Consider the following 14696-nt stretch of genomic DNA (forward strand, 5'->3'; position numbering starts at 1 on the left):
TCTGCATAGGTTGGAGTCTATCTGTGCATCATGCCAGTTTAGCATATACGAGGATTGCTGAACATAGACGCAAGGCAGCAAAAGCAAGGGTTGTCCCTTTCTGAACCCCCTTCCTACTACTCATAGTTAATATAGGCCGTTATTGAGAAGCACAAAGGGAGCAAAGCATGAAATTAATAGCGAACGCATTTTAATATGGTACACGATAGGCTATTGCAAGGCAATGTGTAGTGAAAGGTGAGCAATGTTTCGTAGAGTAATTCGTTTCCGTGAAATGCAGGTTGTATCAGGTTGATTTGAGACAGAAGATTGCCACTTTCCCATGACTTCATCTTAACCTGCTGTTGCTTGGGGTTGTACTCTCCCTCACAAAGTTCCTCCATGTTCTCCCCAGGTGTGAGCTGAGAAGAGAAAAAGGACCGAGCCAAGCTATGGCGGCTGAGATAGGAGCAGGAGATGGACCCAAAAGACCAGATGCTGCTGCTGCTGCTGCTGTTGCTGCTGTTGTTCCTGCCCACAACAAATCACTGGTACATGTCCACACCTCACAGGCATAATAGGCTTTTACCAAGCAGTATAGAAGCTGGAATATGTGAGGGTGTTTGTGTTGTTTCACATGGTCATTGTTTGTGTTCCTGAAGGTGTTCTGTGTGTGTGTGTGTGTGTGTGTGTGTGTGTGTGTGTGTGTGTGTGTGTGTGCGTGTGCGTGTGTGTGTGTTTCATTCTATCTCTCAAGGAATTTCTGTGTTTGTCTTCCTAATGGAGTTGCTATTGGGAATATAGAAGTCTCTGCCATTGTTTTGTAACTCAGGACTTTGTGCTGGCTCTGAAACCTGTAGTTTTCAATTCAAGTATGGGAAAACTTGGCCATACCAGTAAAAAAAGGGAAAAGAGTGAAATTATATTATAATGAAGTGATCAGTCCCACAGGGACAGACCCAAAAGGCTGCTTTTCGTTTAAACAGCTGGGCCTCTCCTGTGCTGCTTTATTTCTGCCAGAGGTCAATAACAAAATCAGTTTTCCACTAATACCCCTGGACTTGCTGTTCTCACAATCAGACGCTGATCCAAGCTGTATTGTTTTTCTCTCCAGAGGCCTCAGTGTATGATCTTAGCCTACCTAGGGTGTTGCCGTGGGAAGGATCCTCCACTTCTCTGCCCATTCCGTATGTTTGATTGCAGTTAGAAGGCTCGTTAAGTGCAGCTTATGGGTCGAGAAGGCAACTGATACCATTTGAGCCCTGGGCTGATTGCTACCTGATAGCTTTAAGGCCATACAAAAGCCGGTGTTCTCTTAGCACCGGCCTCTGTGACACCCAGTCCAGCTGTTACCATGATGCTCATCTTCTCCTGTTTGCTGTGGGATCTCTTAAGGCAGTATAGTTGAACTTGTTCAAACACAACCATTTTTGAACCAACAATGAATGAGGGCAAGACAATAACTGCCTACTCTGTGTTTGATTTGTCCAAAGGGTTTGAAAATGGTTCAGTGAATATGTTTACCGATCAAAGTTCACCAAAATGATCTGGTGCAGGCTGAGAGAGATGAAAATTGTTCGAAAATTGTTTTGACTGTGTAGCCTATCTTTTTTCAAACCCTCTGCTGTTTGTGTATAGACTTAAGTGAGTTGATCACTAAAACTGTTTTGATGAAGGTCCAAAATGAACAATATAAAACCTCTTACGACTGGCAACATTGACCAAAACAATCCTCTGAAAGCTTCAATTACTTATGCCTGGACCCCAGGAAGAATAGTCTCCACTACGATGTAGAATAATGGGGATCCTTAATTAACAAATAAACAAATAAATGCATTTAAGACCGTAGTAGTTGCGGACAACAGCACTTTTGTGGCAGTGCTTGTCTGACTGATGCAGGGCCAAGAACTTCTGAGTAACACTTGCTTGTTTTCCTGCTAGTCGGATGTCCTGATAGCCATATTGGCTTAGTGCTGAAAGCTTTCTAGTAAATACATTGGCAGGCGGTTGAGGTGGGAAAAAGTTTCTTTATCAATTGTCCTCAAGGACACAAACAAGGCTGATGTGTTTACATCTGAATGTAAAATTATTGCTTTCTTTAAGTTTACCTTAAATTGGGTACATTATGTATTAGCCTCAGCTCCAGGAAACATTAGAGAATGGGTGAGCAAATGTGAAGTGGGGGCGGGACAGCCATAGTTTTGAGCATCCAGTCCGGTTTGTGTCATAAAACCTTTACATTATTGTTTGGTTTGATAGTACTTAGCTTTTTCCTACAAGAATAATATCTCCAACTTTAAATAGTCAGTTTAATTGGAAACTTCAACTAGTGATGCTTTGTACTGTTTCCCTAATGGCAGCGTGGTTGGCACTTAGTCTATTCTAGTTTGATGAACTAGAGAAAATGTCAGGGTGGCATTGTAACCTATATCCGGCTACGGATGGACATGCAGGGTGTGTCTGAGACTCATGTCCACCAACTTTTAGACAGTGCAGAGCTCTTAAATCCTTGCAATTGTCTTCTGAACAGGAGCTCTTTAAAAGGGGGAGGACACCTGATTTAGTGTAGGTGAAGAGTTCACCCTTTTCACCCTTTCTCACTCCTGCTCTCTCTTTTTCGATAGCTTGGATGAGGTTTAGCAGCAGAGCAGGGGATTGGATCGGCCCAATAGCACACAATGGAATTAAAGTGCCATGGCTGACTCGCTAGCTTGTTTCCCCGGCAGCCTCAGAAATTAGGAGTCCGACGGACAGTGACAGGCACTGATGACCCCTGCCTGGGTACCTGGAGGGCTCTTGCAAACAGGGTCAATCAGAGGGTCTGTCACTGTGGGCTAGAACATCTCACAACAAGGTTTGTCCTGATATAAACTAGAACCAGGGAGCATATGCCAAGGTAGAATGAATATGTGTGGACTGCACCAGCATGAAATTGAAATAGTTTGATAGGCTGAGATTGTTTTAAGTCATCTGTCCAGGCCAGACAAGAATTATGGGTTGACATAAAATAAAGGAACATTTCTAAACTGTCTGAGGGAATAAAGTTTGAAACTTGGTTGACCCATTTCTTCGTGAAGAGGAATTGCTCTTCAAGCAGTGATCCATCATAAACTCTTGGGTAGAAAGGCAGGTTGCGATGAATCATTTTTCTATCAGTGTGTGGATTGGTTTGTGACCTTTTCCTGCTCAAAAGAGAAAATAAAGTTTCAGATGTACACGCAGACTGAGGTAACGTCTGCATTCCCCAATCCTGTACTTTTATGGTAGAAAAACAGAAATGAGGAGCGGGTGATGATGAGTGTGAAAGGAAGACACTTCAATGAAAAATGGGATGGAATAAGTGGAGAGGGGGAAGAAAAAGTGAAAGGTGAGGAAGGGTTGAAACAAAGGTTAGAAAGAATTTCTTTTGTTTCTCTCCTTCTCCGTCTTGTGTCAAAGTTTGGAAATTTTAATGAGCCATGATTTTGTAATGGACAAGGGACCAGAAGCCATGGACGAGGTGTCCTCCATGTGTGCCTTATGCAGACCTGAAGGGCGATGCTGAGGCTCTGCCTTGGCAGGATCTGAGAGAGAATGTGATGACTGATTGAGTTAGCCAGTAATTGAGAGGGCAGATGTGAAATGTCCATTCAAAGTTCCTCAGTTATTTATTTCCTTTTTTTACCCTTTTGGTGGGATCCTGGAGGTCACGACAGAGTGACGAGAGAGTGATTGAGTTAGCTGCTAATTGACGCAGCGATTACTGGCTGCAGTAAAATTCGTTGAACTCAGTTTGTTCATCTCTGGCTCAAAGCGCTGTCTCTGATCTTCACCGGGTACTGGCCCCTGAACGTCAAAAGTCATGGCACAGATAGTGGCCAGAGTTAACTCGGGACCTCCTGTGGGTTTTAATGAAGGTGTTTTTAGCTCGGAGGCTAGCGGACTGGCAGCAGACATCTCTCTCTCTCTGTACCTCTTTTCTCATTCCACTGGCTCATCTCAGTGGAATGTTTTATCTGGGGATCGATGGAAGCTTGCATCTATTTTTCAACTCTTATATTTAGAATATAAGTTTTCAAGTATTGAGCTTAAGTATTGAGGTCATACATGAATTTAGGAATGAAGACATATTCCATTGAGTCTTTTCTCTGTAGGAATTAATTTGAATATCAAAGGAGTTGTAAATGTTAAACAACACATACTTAATTATGACCAATAGCTTACCATTCTCTCTCTGGAACGGAAGGAACAACCCTGCCACTAAATTAAGTAGCCTTAACACTTGAAATGGACAATAAAACGTTTGAGTTACAGTCCAAGAATATTTTTCTTATTTGGCAGCCACCAAAAAGCTATAATTTCATTAGATGTCTCCATTTTGTATCTCTTGAACTGCTCCACGGTCCAGTTGCCCGTGATTATTTGCACATTTTAATCATCCTGTGCCATGCATTCATTTTCACAAATGTCTCTTGCTGTCATTTCCCAAGGTTCTGGACTGTGAACATTTGGTGAATGTGTGATCAGTCGTACTTGTATGGCGGCTTCTCATGGGCCAATTTGAATCCTTTCATAAATGTTGTTGTTCCATTAGGCTAAGCCAAAGTGCAGGGGCTAAACATTAAATGCATAAAAAAGGGAGTTGGTGGAGCTCCCCCTTGAGATTGTATTCCAAACTCAAAATCGTGTGTGTGTGTGTGTGTGTGTGTGTGTGTGTGTGTGTGTGTGTGTGTGTGTGTGTGTGTGTGTGTGTGTGTGTGTGTGTGTGTGTTCTTTCCCGAGTCTGGCTGCAGTGACTGACTGCTGTGCCACCCTGAGGTGTCTGTTTGAGGACTAAACAAAACGGGAGCAATCATCAGCAGGCCCAGAAGCTGTCACTTGCTCTCTCTTTTCATCTGTCTCTCACTCGCTCTCTCCTTAACGCTCACTCACTTTCTCCCCCCCCCCCTTCACAGCCTCATCTGTCATATTCTCTCAGAGCTCTAATTGGCTGGCTGAAGAGCCGCTGTAAGCAGGCGCTCGTGGCAGGGTTTTATTTGGGGGGGGGGGGGTGTGTGTGTATGTATATGTGTGTTAGTGTGCTAGAGGGCAAGAGGGTGTGTGTGTGTGATAGTGTGTGTGAGAGGGCAAGAGGGTGATATGTGTGTGTGTGTTAGTGTGTGTTAGAGGGCAAGAGGGTGATAGTGTTTGTAATTGGCTGGCTGAAGAGCCGCTGTAAGCAGGCGCTCGTGGCAGGGTTTTATTTGGGGGGGGGGGGGTGTATGTATGTGTGTGTTAGTGTGCTAGAGGGCAAGAGGGTGTGTGTGTGTGTTAGTGTGTGTTAGTGTGTGAGAGGGCAAGAGGGTGATATGTGTGTGTCTGTAGTGTTTGTGAGAGGGCAAGAGGATGATATTCAATTCAATTCAATTTTATTTATATAGCGCCATAACAATACAATTGCCTCCCGGCGCCTAACAGAGCCCAGAGCCTGAACCCCCTTAGTGCATGCACAGCGGCAACAGGGGCAAGGAAAAACTCCCTGTTAGGCAGGAAGAAACCTTAAGCAGAACCACGGCACATAAGGGGGGACCCATCTGCTTGAGGTCGGCCGTGTGTGTGTGTGTTAGTGTGTGAGAGGGCAAGAGGGTGATATGTATGTGTGTGTTAGTGTGTTAGAGGGCAAGGTGCATGTAAGACGGGGTAACACTGGGTGTACGTTGATCATGGTACACATGACAAGGTTTAGGTTAGTTCATGTGAAAAGTGTGTGTGTGTGTGTGTGTGTGTGTGTGTGTGTGTGAGAATGAGTGATTTGTGTTTGTGAGACAGATTGAGTTTGACAGCTTTGTAGTCGTGTCTCAGAACTGGAACAGAATTGTTTTGCTGTGACTCACTGACTTTCTGATTTGCATGTACGTGTTTGTGTTTGTCTGTGTGTGCGTCCAGGGTGCGATTTGCCGGGGGGGATGGGGGGGGGGATTTACCCCCCCCTCTGGTTTTTACATCCCCACCTCAGCTGGATGAATTTCATACATGGGGGGGATAACCCTCAATTATTAAAAAAACAATGAAAAAACAGACAGGTTGTGACAGCGTTTTCTTACACTTGCTTACATCGCTGGCACTAACGTTCACCTTACCCGAACTGTCGGCATTCTCAGAATTCGCTGGCTTTGCTAATTTCCGTGTATAGGCTACTGTACAATGAATATGAAAATTGTTCACTGAATTAGCGAGTTCTGTCCAAAACAGTTGCGTTTCAGTTTCAAAGTTTCAGTTTCGGTTTCAGTATTTCATGAATGAGAGGGAGCACAAGAACTGAGCGTCTAGCAGCGATTATCATATCATAGACATACAGGTGCATCTCAATAAATTAGAATATCATCAAAAAGTTGATTTATTTCAGTAATTCTATTCAAAAAGTGAAACTCATATATTATATAGATTGTTTACACACAGACTGATCTATTTCAAGTGTTTATTTCTTTTAATTTTGATTATTATAACTGACAGCTAATGAAAACCCAAAATTCAGTACCTCCGAAAATTAGAATATTGTGAAAAAGTTCAATATTGAATACTCATGGTGTCACACTGTAATCATCTAATTTACTCAAAACACCGGCAAAGGCTTCCTGAGCCTTTAAATGGTCTCTCAGTCTAGTTCAGTAGGCTACACAATCATGGGGAAGACTGCTGACTTGACAGTTGTCCAGAAGATGATCATTGACACCCTGCACAAGGAGGGTAAGACACAAAAGGTCATTGCTAAAGAAGCTGGCTGTTCACAGAGTGCTGTATCCAAGCACATTAATGGGAAGTTGAATGGAAGGAAAAAATGTGGTAGAAAAAGGTGCACAAGCAACAGGGATAACCACATCATTGAGAGGATTGTGAAACAAAGCCCATTCAAGGGAGATTCACAAGGAGTGGACTGCAGCTGGAGTCAGTGCTTCAAGAGCCTACACACACAGACATATCCAGGACATGGGCTTCAACTGTCGCATTCCTGTGTCAAGCCACTCTTGAACCGGAGACAACGTCAGAGGCGTCTCACCTGGGCTATGGACAAAAAGGACTGCACTGTTGCTCAGTGGTCCAAAGTTCTCTTTTCAGATGAAAGTACATTTTGCATTTCATTTGGAAATCAAGGTCCCAGAGTCTGGAGGAAGAGAGGAGAGGCACAGGATCCAAGTTGCTTGAGGTCCAGTGTAAAGTTTCCACAGTGAGTGATGGTTTGGGGTGCCATGTCATTTACTGGTGTTAGTCCATTGTGTTTTCTCAGGTCCAAGGTCAGCACAGCCGTCTACCAGGAAGTTTTAGAGCCTTCCTGCTTCCCTCTGCTGACCATCCTATGGAGATGCGGATTTCATTTTCCATCAGGGCTTGGCACCTGCACACACTTCCAGAGGTACCAGTACCTGGTTTAAGGACCATGGTATCCCTGTGCTTGATTGGCCAGCAAACTCTCCTGACCTAAAACACATAAATTCTATAGGGTATTGTGAAAAGGAAGATGCGAGACAACAGACCCAACAACGCAGAAGAGCTGAAGGCCACCATTAGAGCAACCTGGTCTTCCATAACACCTCAGCAGTGCCACAGACTGATTGCCTTCATGCCACGCCGCATTGCTGCAGCAATTCATGCAAAAGGAGCCCCAACCAAGTAATGAGTGCTGTACATGTTCATACTTTTCAGTAGCCCAACATTTCTGTGTTAAAAATCCTTTTTTCTATTGGTCTTCAGTAATATTCTAATTTTCTGAGATACTGAATTTTGAGTTTTCATTAGCTGTCAGTTATAATCATCAAATTTAAAAGAAATAATTACTTGAAATATATCAGTCTGTGTGTAACGAACCTATATAAAATATGAGTTTCACTTTTTGAAAAGAATTACTGAAATAAATCAACTTTTTGATGATATTCTAATTTATTGAGATGCACCTGTATATGATGCATGTATATGAAGAGAATTAGGCCTATGTATTGCTTGTTTTTTTTTTTTTTTCATGATAAAAAAAAAAAAAAACATCCCCCCCCTCTGGTTTTTGGACAAATCGCACCCTGTGTGCATATGTATTTGGGTCTATGTGTTTGTGCACATGTGGGAGTGGGCATATGTCTGCCTGTCCATGTTTGTTGTAATATAAACAAATGCCATAATTGACATAGTTTTCTGCTTCATTGCTCTCCTTATCCTTAGAATAGAAACCTATTGAGGACACTGCGTTACCACTAAACGGTTGTTTCCTGGCTCTCTCCATTTTTAGCCACTATTAATCTCATATGTAATATCGTGTATATTGTGTACAGTGGGGCAAAAAAGTATTTAGTCAACCACCAATTGTGGTTCTCCCGCTTAAAAAGATGAGAGAGGTCTGTCATTTTCATCATAGGTAAACCTCAACTAAATGAGAGACAAAATGAGAAAAGAAAATCCAGAAAATCTCATTGTCTGATTTTCAAAGAATTTATTTGCAAATTATGGTGGAAAATAAGTATTTGGTCAATAACAAAAGTTCATCTCCATGCTTTGTTATATACCCTTTGTTGGCAATGACAGAGGTCAAACGTTTTCTCTAATTCTTCACAAGCTTTTCACACACTGTTGCTGTTATTTTGGCCCATTCATCCATGCAGATCTCCTCTAGAGCAGTGATGTTTTGGGCTGTGCCTGGGCAACATGGACTTTCAACTCCCTCCACAGATTTTTTAAGGGATTGAGATCTGGAGACTGGCTGGGTCACACCAGGATCTTGAAATGCTTTTTACAAAGCCACTCCTTCGTTGCCCGGGCGTTTTTTTGGGGATCATTGCCATGCTGAAAGACCCAGCCATGTTTCATCTTCAATGCCCTTGCTGATGGAAGGAGGTTTTCACTCAAAATCTCACGATACATGGCCCCATTCATTCATTCTTTCCTTTTCACGGATCAGGCATCCTGGTCCCCTTGCAGCCCCAACGCATGATGTTTCCACCCCCATGCTTCACAGTAGGTATGGTGTTCTTTGGATGCAACTCGGCATTCTTTCTCCTCCAAACACGACGAGTTGAGTTTTTACCAAAAAGTTTTATTTTGGTTTCATCAGACCATATGACATTCTCCCAATCCTCTTCTGGATCATCCAAAAGGCTCTCTAGCAAACTTCAGACGGACCTGGACATGTACTGGCTTAACCCATTTAGGCCTTAAACCCCTGGAAAAAATGCCTGTAAAACCTATGGGTGATTTCAGAAAACCCCCCTATTACCTGAAGTTTTTCTAGAAATTCAACTATTGTGTCAACGCCTACTAAATTACTGATTTCTCAGCCCCTGTAACAGATAGGAACACAATTAAAAAAGTATTTGAGAGCTTACACCTGTGGCTTTCATGGGAAATTGAATTTATATTTACAATATTTACATACACCTTCTCAAAAGTAAAATAATATAATAAATATGTAAAAGTGCAGGAACAGCACAAAACAGTAGAACAAATAAAGTATATGACAAAGTATATAACAAAGTTTTCATATCCGCTCCCAAATCCTAATTCTTAAAGGAAAAGTTTCAACTTTTGAGTTGTTTACTTGTTTTATTATGAGCAGAATGATTAACATCTATTTTGTTGTCTGTGTAGTTTTTACATACCAGTGATATTTTATGCTCATTTGGACACTATGGATGGAGTATGGACCTGACAGTGTCAACCTCTGAGTTGTTTACTTGTTTTATTATTAGCAGAAGGGAATAAGATTTTGATCAACAATTATAACTATTTTCTTGTCCATGTAGTTTTATCATACCAGTGATATTTTATGCTCATTTGGACACTATCACTGAGATACAGATGAACTAATTTAGTGTCAAATATTCCATTCAAAGGGAAAAAACAGGAATAAAAAAAAAAAACACATTTCAAGTACATCTTATTTATCAACTGATAAATATTGTATGCTGGGCTGAAATGGAAGGCAACCAAAGCATTCACTATAATAAAGTAAAACGAGGATTCACTAGCATTAACTGATTATAAACAACAACATTCTATAGGGAATAATGCAAGGAATAGAGAGATGTCGATAGTTATTAATTGTTTTTCAAATTTGCTCGTTCACACTCTTGCTCACTGGAAATAGTTTTAACAACATAGCAAGCTAGCTAGCTATCTTAGTGTTAATATAGCCCTCTATGACACCATATTCCCTTTCATTTACCTCAAGTAAAACTAAATTTAAGCAAGTAACAATCGTTAACAACTACAGATAACCATATTCTGTAACTACCAATACTCACAACTCACTCCTTGCCTAATTTACTTTGAGCTAAACTCCTTGGCTATAATCCTGGCTGTCGTGGAAGAGACGTTACTTGGCTGAGTGAGAAAGGCAACGATTTTTTTTTTAAGCCAATAATGGCAAAACATTTGGGGCACTATCACGTGTCTATTCTGATGCATTTCATTGGCCCAGAGGCCGACAATTTGGGCAAAATCCCCCCTTATACCGGAAAATGACATACGCTTTCCCGGCCTTAAAGGTAGAATGACGGAACAGCGCTCCCGGCTTTAAAGGTAGAACAGCGGCAATGCTTTCCCAGCTTAAATGGGTTAAGCAGGGGGACACGTCTGGCACTGCAGGATTTGAGTCGCTGGCAGCGTAGTGTGTTACTGATGGTAGCCTTTGTTACTTTGGTCCCAGCACTCTGCAGGTCATTCGCTAGGTCCCCCCCGTGTGGTTCTGGGATTTTTGTTCACCGCTCTTGTAATCAGTTTGGCCCCACGGGGTGTGTGGAGCCCCAGATCGAGGGAGATTATCAGTGGTCTTGTATGTCTTCCATTTTCTAAAAATTGACCTATCGCTAAGCCCCGTCTTTCGAACGCAGATGGGCCAATGGCAGTTTTCGGTTGTTTTATGAGGTTTGTGGTAATGTAGGTTCAACAAAAATGGCCAAACGATGTGCATGGGGTAGATACAGCACTGATACGAGGTATCATGAGAGGATAGGCAATGGGGTATATTGTATCTCATTTCCTAAACGAAAACAAGACCGGTCCAAATATCTCCGGTGGATTAAGCTGTGTGGCAGACCACACAGTGAACGCTACGTTCATTAGCTTTCTGCCATGCTATTGTTAGGTTGGAATTTTCCTTTGCTAAAGCAATCAACTAAGCCTACATGATAAAAAGGCATACTCATTATTCACAGAACCTGCTTACTTTCACCACTGATGTTATGCTAGGCTTAGGCAAGTTATCTCTGGTTCAAACTAGCTAACGTTAACAATTCACTAGCTGCGCTAGCGTAGCTTTGTCAGTTATGGGCAGTGGTGGAATGTAACGAAGTATTTTTACTTCGTTACTGTACTTCGTTACATTTTTACGTATCTGTACTTTACTTAAGTAAAAAAAATAGTGCATACTTTTTACTTTTACTTCGTTACATTTTGCAGCTATTATCTATACTTTTACTCCGCTACATTTCTACAATATGTGTCCTTATTCGTTACATTTTATGAACACAGTTTCGCCAAAATGTTGCCTACACAAAAATATGGATTGCGTTGCTTTAGGACGTTTCAACCAATCAGGTGGCTCTATAAGCTCCAATGACAGCAGAGTGTGTAGGCTGCAGCTGCACTACGGTAACCTTGCCTGTTTTGCTTAAACATTCGACAAACAGCCTGACTAACAAACAACTTTTTAGCATGGATTCATAGTCAGCCTCATATGAGGACATGTTCAAGTTCAGATGCCCCAAGAATAACTCGTGGAGGTTTCACTGCGTTTCCTGTCTACCTCAAAAAAGGAAAAAAAAAAATCGCCTTCAAATGTGAAGAAATAGGTCGAGTTATGCGGAGTTCTTGCTATGCTAAGTTAATGTCTATGACTTTTGCATATCGTATGCGGTTACTGACATGATTTTATACTGTTATCTAGCAAAATACATGTTGACATACAGCAATAGCATCAAAATAACACGATTGTACCTTGATTATTTATTTAACGTAGTGGTAAGATAAAGCTGGTAGTTTAGCAATGTCAAGCTAACGTGAAGATTTGCCTTTTTTTATTGACTGGTTATTGCCTGGCATGCAAACTTAATGCCTAGTCTTGGGTTACTCAATATGTTATCTTTTTTCTTTTCTGCAATCAATAGAGCATACAACTCTGCATTGACCAGTTAACATACTCCATTTGTTTTTCATGTGTCATATTTCCATTTTTTACACGTTTACAATTAAATAAAAGCTTAAAAGATATACAATTGTGGCTTTACTGGTTTGGCTTAATGGTATTAACTTTGCAAATAATCCCTGGTAGATAACTTGTCATCCGCAGAATTGTAAGATAGAGTGTGAACAGTATTACAGACAAAAGGCCCAATAAGTACACCAACCTTTCCAATTAACACATTTTGTTGCTTATAATTATTACTAGTAGTGACATCTGTAGAGGCATTTATTACCAGTCGCTATTTCTTTATCAAAATGGCACAGCCTAGACATTGAGAGACAACCCATTCCGTGAGTACTTTTACTTTTACTTTTAAAGTAAATTTAAAAGTGAGTACTTTTTACTTTTTACTTAAGTAGGATTGTTGATGTAGTACTTTTACTTTTACTTTGACTTTCATTTTCCTGGGTACTTGTACTTTTACTTAAGTACTAAACTTCAGTACTTCTTCCACCACTGGTTATGGGACAGTTTGTAAAAAATCGGCCAGCTATTAAACAAACGATATGCACATAGGTTTAATAATGGATTAACATGACAACGTGAACGAAACACACGCATGCCGGTAATTAACAAGGTTACAATAACAAGCTAGACAGTTAGGACCATATGGTTAGGACACTGTCCTGTCAGGGGCAGGTTAGCTAGTTAATAAACGTAGGTGTACATCTCGGTGCCTTCCAGATTAGTTAAATTAACTGAATGTGAATTCATTGTATCTTTCCCATGCGGTGCATGAACAATGCTGGTATTGGATGTATTTATCTGCAATCGCGATGACCGTGAGTTGAGGCTTCTCCCTCTTGCATTGAGCTCTGTAAATTCTCGCCTCAAATTTAAGCTTGTTATCCACCATATCGAGTTTTAAATTGTATACATATCCCTCCATTGCATAATTAAGTCCCTTTTGAAGGTTTCTAGACGAAATCAGGTCCCTTTGTCTCCAAAAGTTGTCTAGAGCTTCTTGGGATATATTTTTGACACTGATAGCTGCCATTGTAAACTCTAGTCAGCTCTGATAGCGTGTCCGAGTTAGCAACAGTAACAATGGGGGGCGGGGCTTAGCGATAGGTCAATTGCTCCCACAGTTGATTTATTTACACCAAGCTGCTTATCTATTGCAGATTCAGTCTTCCCAGCCTGGTGCAGGTTTATAATTTTGTTTCTGGTGTCTTTTGACAGCTCTTTGGTCTTAGCCATTGTGGAGTTTGGAGTGTGACTGTTTGAGGTTGTGGACAGTTGTCTTTTATACAGATAACAAGTTCAAATACGTGCCATTTATACAGGTAACGAGTGGAGGACTGTGACGGTCTGGATGAGACCGCACAGAAACAGTGCCATTCCGGCACAGAAGCAATAGCAAACAACGACACACAATACACTTAACGCACGGTACACGGACATTCTAATGCCCACACATTTTAACGGGCATACAGTATACATACAAGAGACTTTTGGTACATGGTAAAGACATTTATTTTGTAGGTAAACATCAAGAGGGATAAGTGTAAGGAGTTACCAGCGGCATGCGCAGTTGAGCTATTGTCCAAGGCTGTAAACATCGGTCCCGGAGAAAAGGGTGCCGACGGGAGATACGGAATCTTTATTTGGTTCCGGGGGAGATTGGGCAAGTTTACTCTGTTGTTAGTAGTGGGGATAACGGAGATCGCCCTTGTCAATCGGCAGCTGTGTTGAATATGTATTTTGCTCCAGGGAAACCTGATCAAAATGTATGGACTTGATATCAAGCTGTTTATATCCTGTATTATGTCCCATTTGTTTATTAGAGTGTTTCATGTATTTGGTATGCTGATTGATTTATGAAGTGTACCCCCTGTTTGTAAATGGTGTTGGTCCCTGGTGTATATGTATCGGTTGGTTTGTCAAATGGGGAGATCTGGGGTTTACTCTGATGAGAGAGTGGAAGAGCTGCAGATTTTTGCCCTCCTGTGTGTGAGGCTAAGCAGATGAATGACTGAGCTGGATATTCTTTGTCTTCACTGGGGTAAAGCTTGTACTGGTGATTGAATCATTTTGTCCTGTTTTATTTATAAAGCTCCTTCAAACTACTATGACTCTGAGTTTTGGTCAGACCCACCCGCACAAGGCAACACCGCTCGGTCCCGTTACAAGGACATCGGAGCCTCTTAAAAAAGAAGTAACAGGACTGTGAGAGCCAGAATCTTGCTTGATTGTAGGTGACCAAATACTTATTTTCCACCATAATTTGCAAATAAATTCTTTAAAAATCAGACAATGTGATTTTCTGGATTTTTTTTTCTCATTTTGTCATATTATATACCTATGATGGAAATTACTATGGAATAAAATCAATGCCATAAATATTTTGTATCTGTAATATAGATTTTGTATCTGTAATATAGATTTTGTATCTGTGAAACCATCTACACTTTCAAAACCTATCTACAGATACGGATTTCAAATACGAAATGTATCTACACTTTCAAAAACTATCTTCACTTTCAAAATCTATTTCCAGATACGGATTTCAAATACGAAATGTATCTACAATTTC

The 14696-nt window shown here is 41.1% G+C and overlaps 1 protein-coding gene across 1 annotated transcript in view; it reads left to right on the forward strand.

Moving 5' to 3' along the window:
* Positions 1-431: 431 nt before the first annotated feature.
* gpat2 (glycerol-3-phosphate acyltransferase 2, mitochondrial) overlaps positions 432-14696 on the forward strand; it is a gene marked incomplete at both ends in the record, with an annotated part of 99633 nt that continues 85368 nt past the window's right edge. The window contains one exon of the mRNA XM_080852376.1: positions 432-530. Coding sequence (XP_080708502.1) covers positions 432-530 — 99 coding nt within the window. The remainder of the gene's footprint in view (positions 531-14696) is intronic.

Source organism: Sprattus sprattus, assembly GCF_963457725.1.
Source record: "Sprattus sprattus genome assembly, chromosome: 15".
In the NCBI taxonomy this organism is placed as follows: domain Eukaryota; kingdom Metazoa; phylum Chordata; class Actinopteri; order Clupeiformes; family Clupeidae; genus Sprattus; species Sprattus sprattus.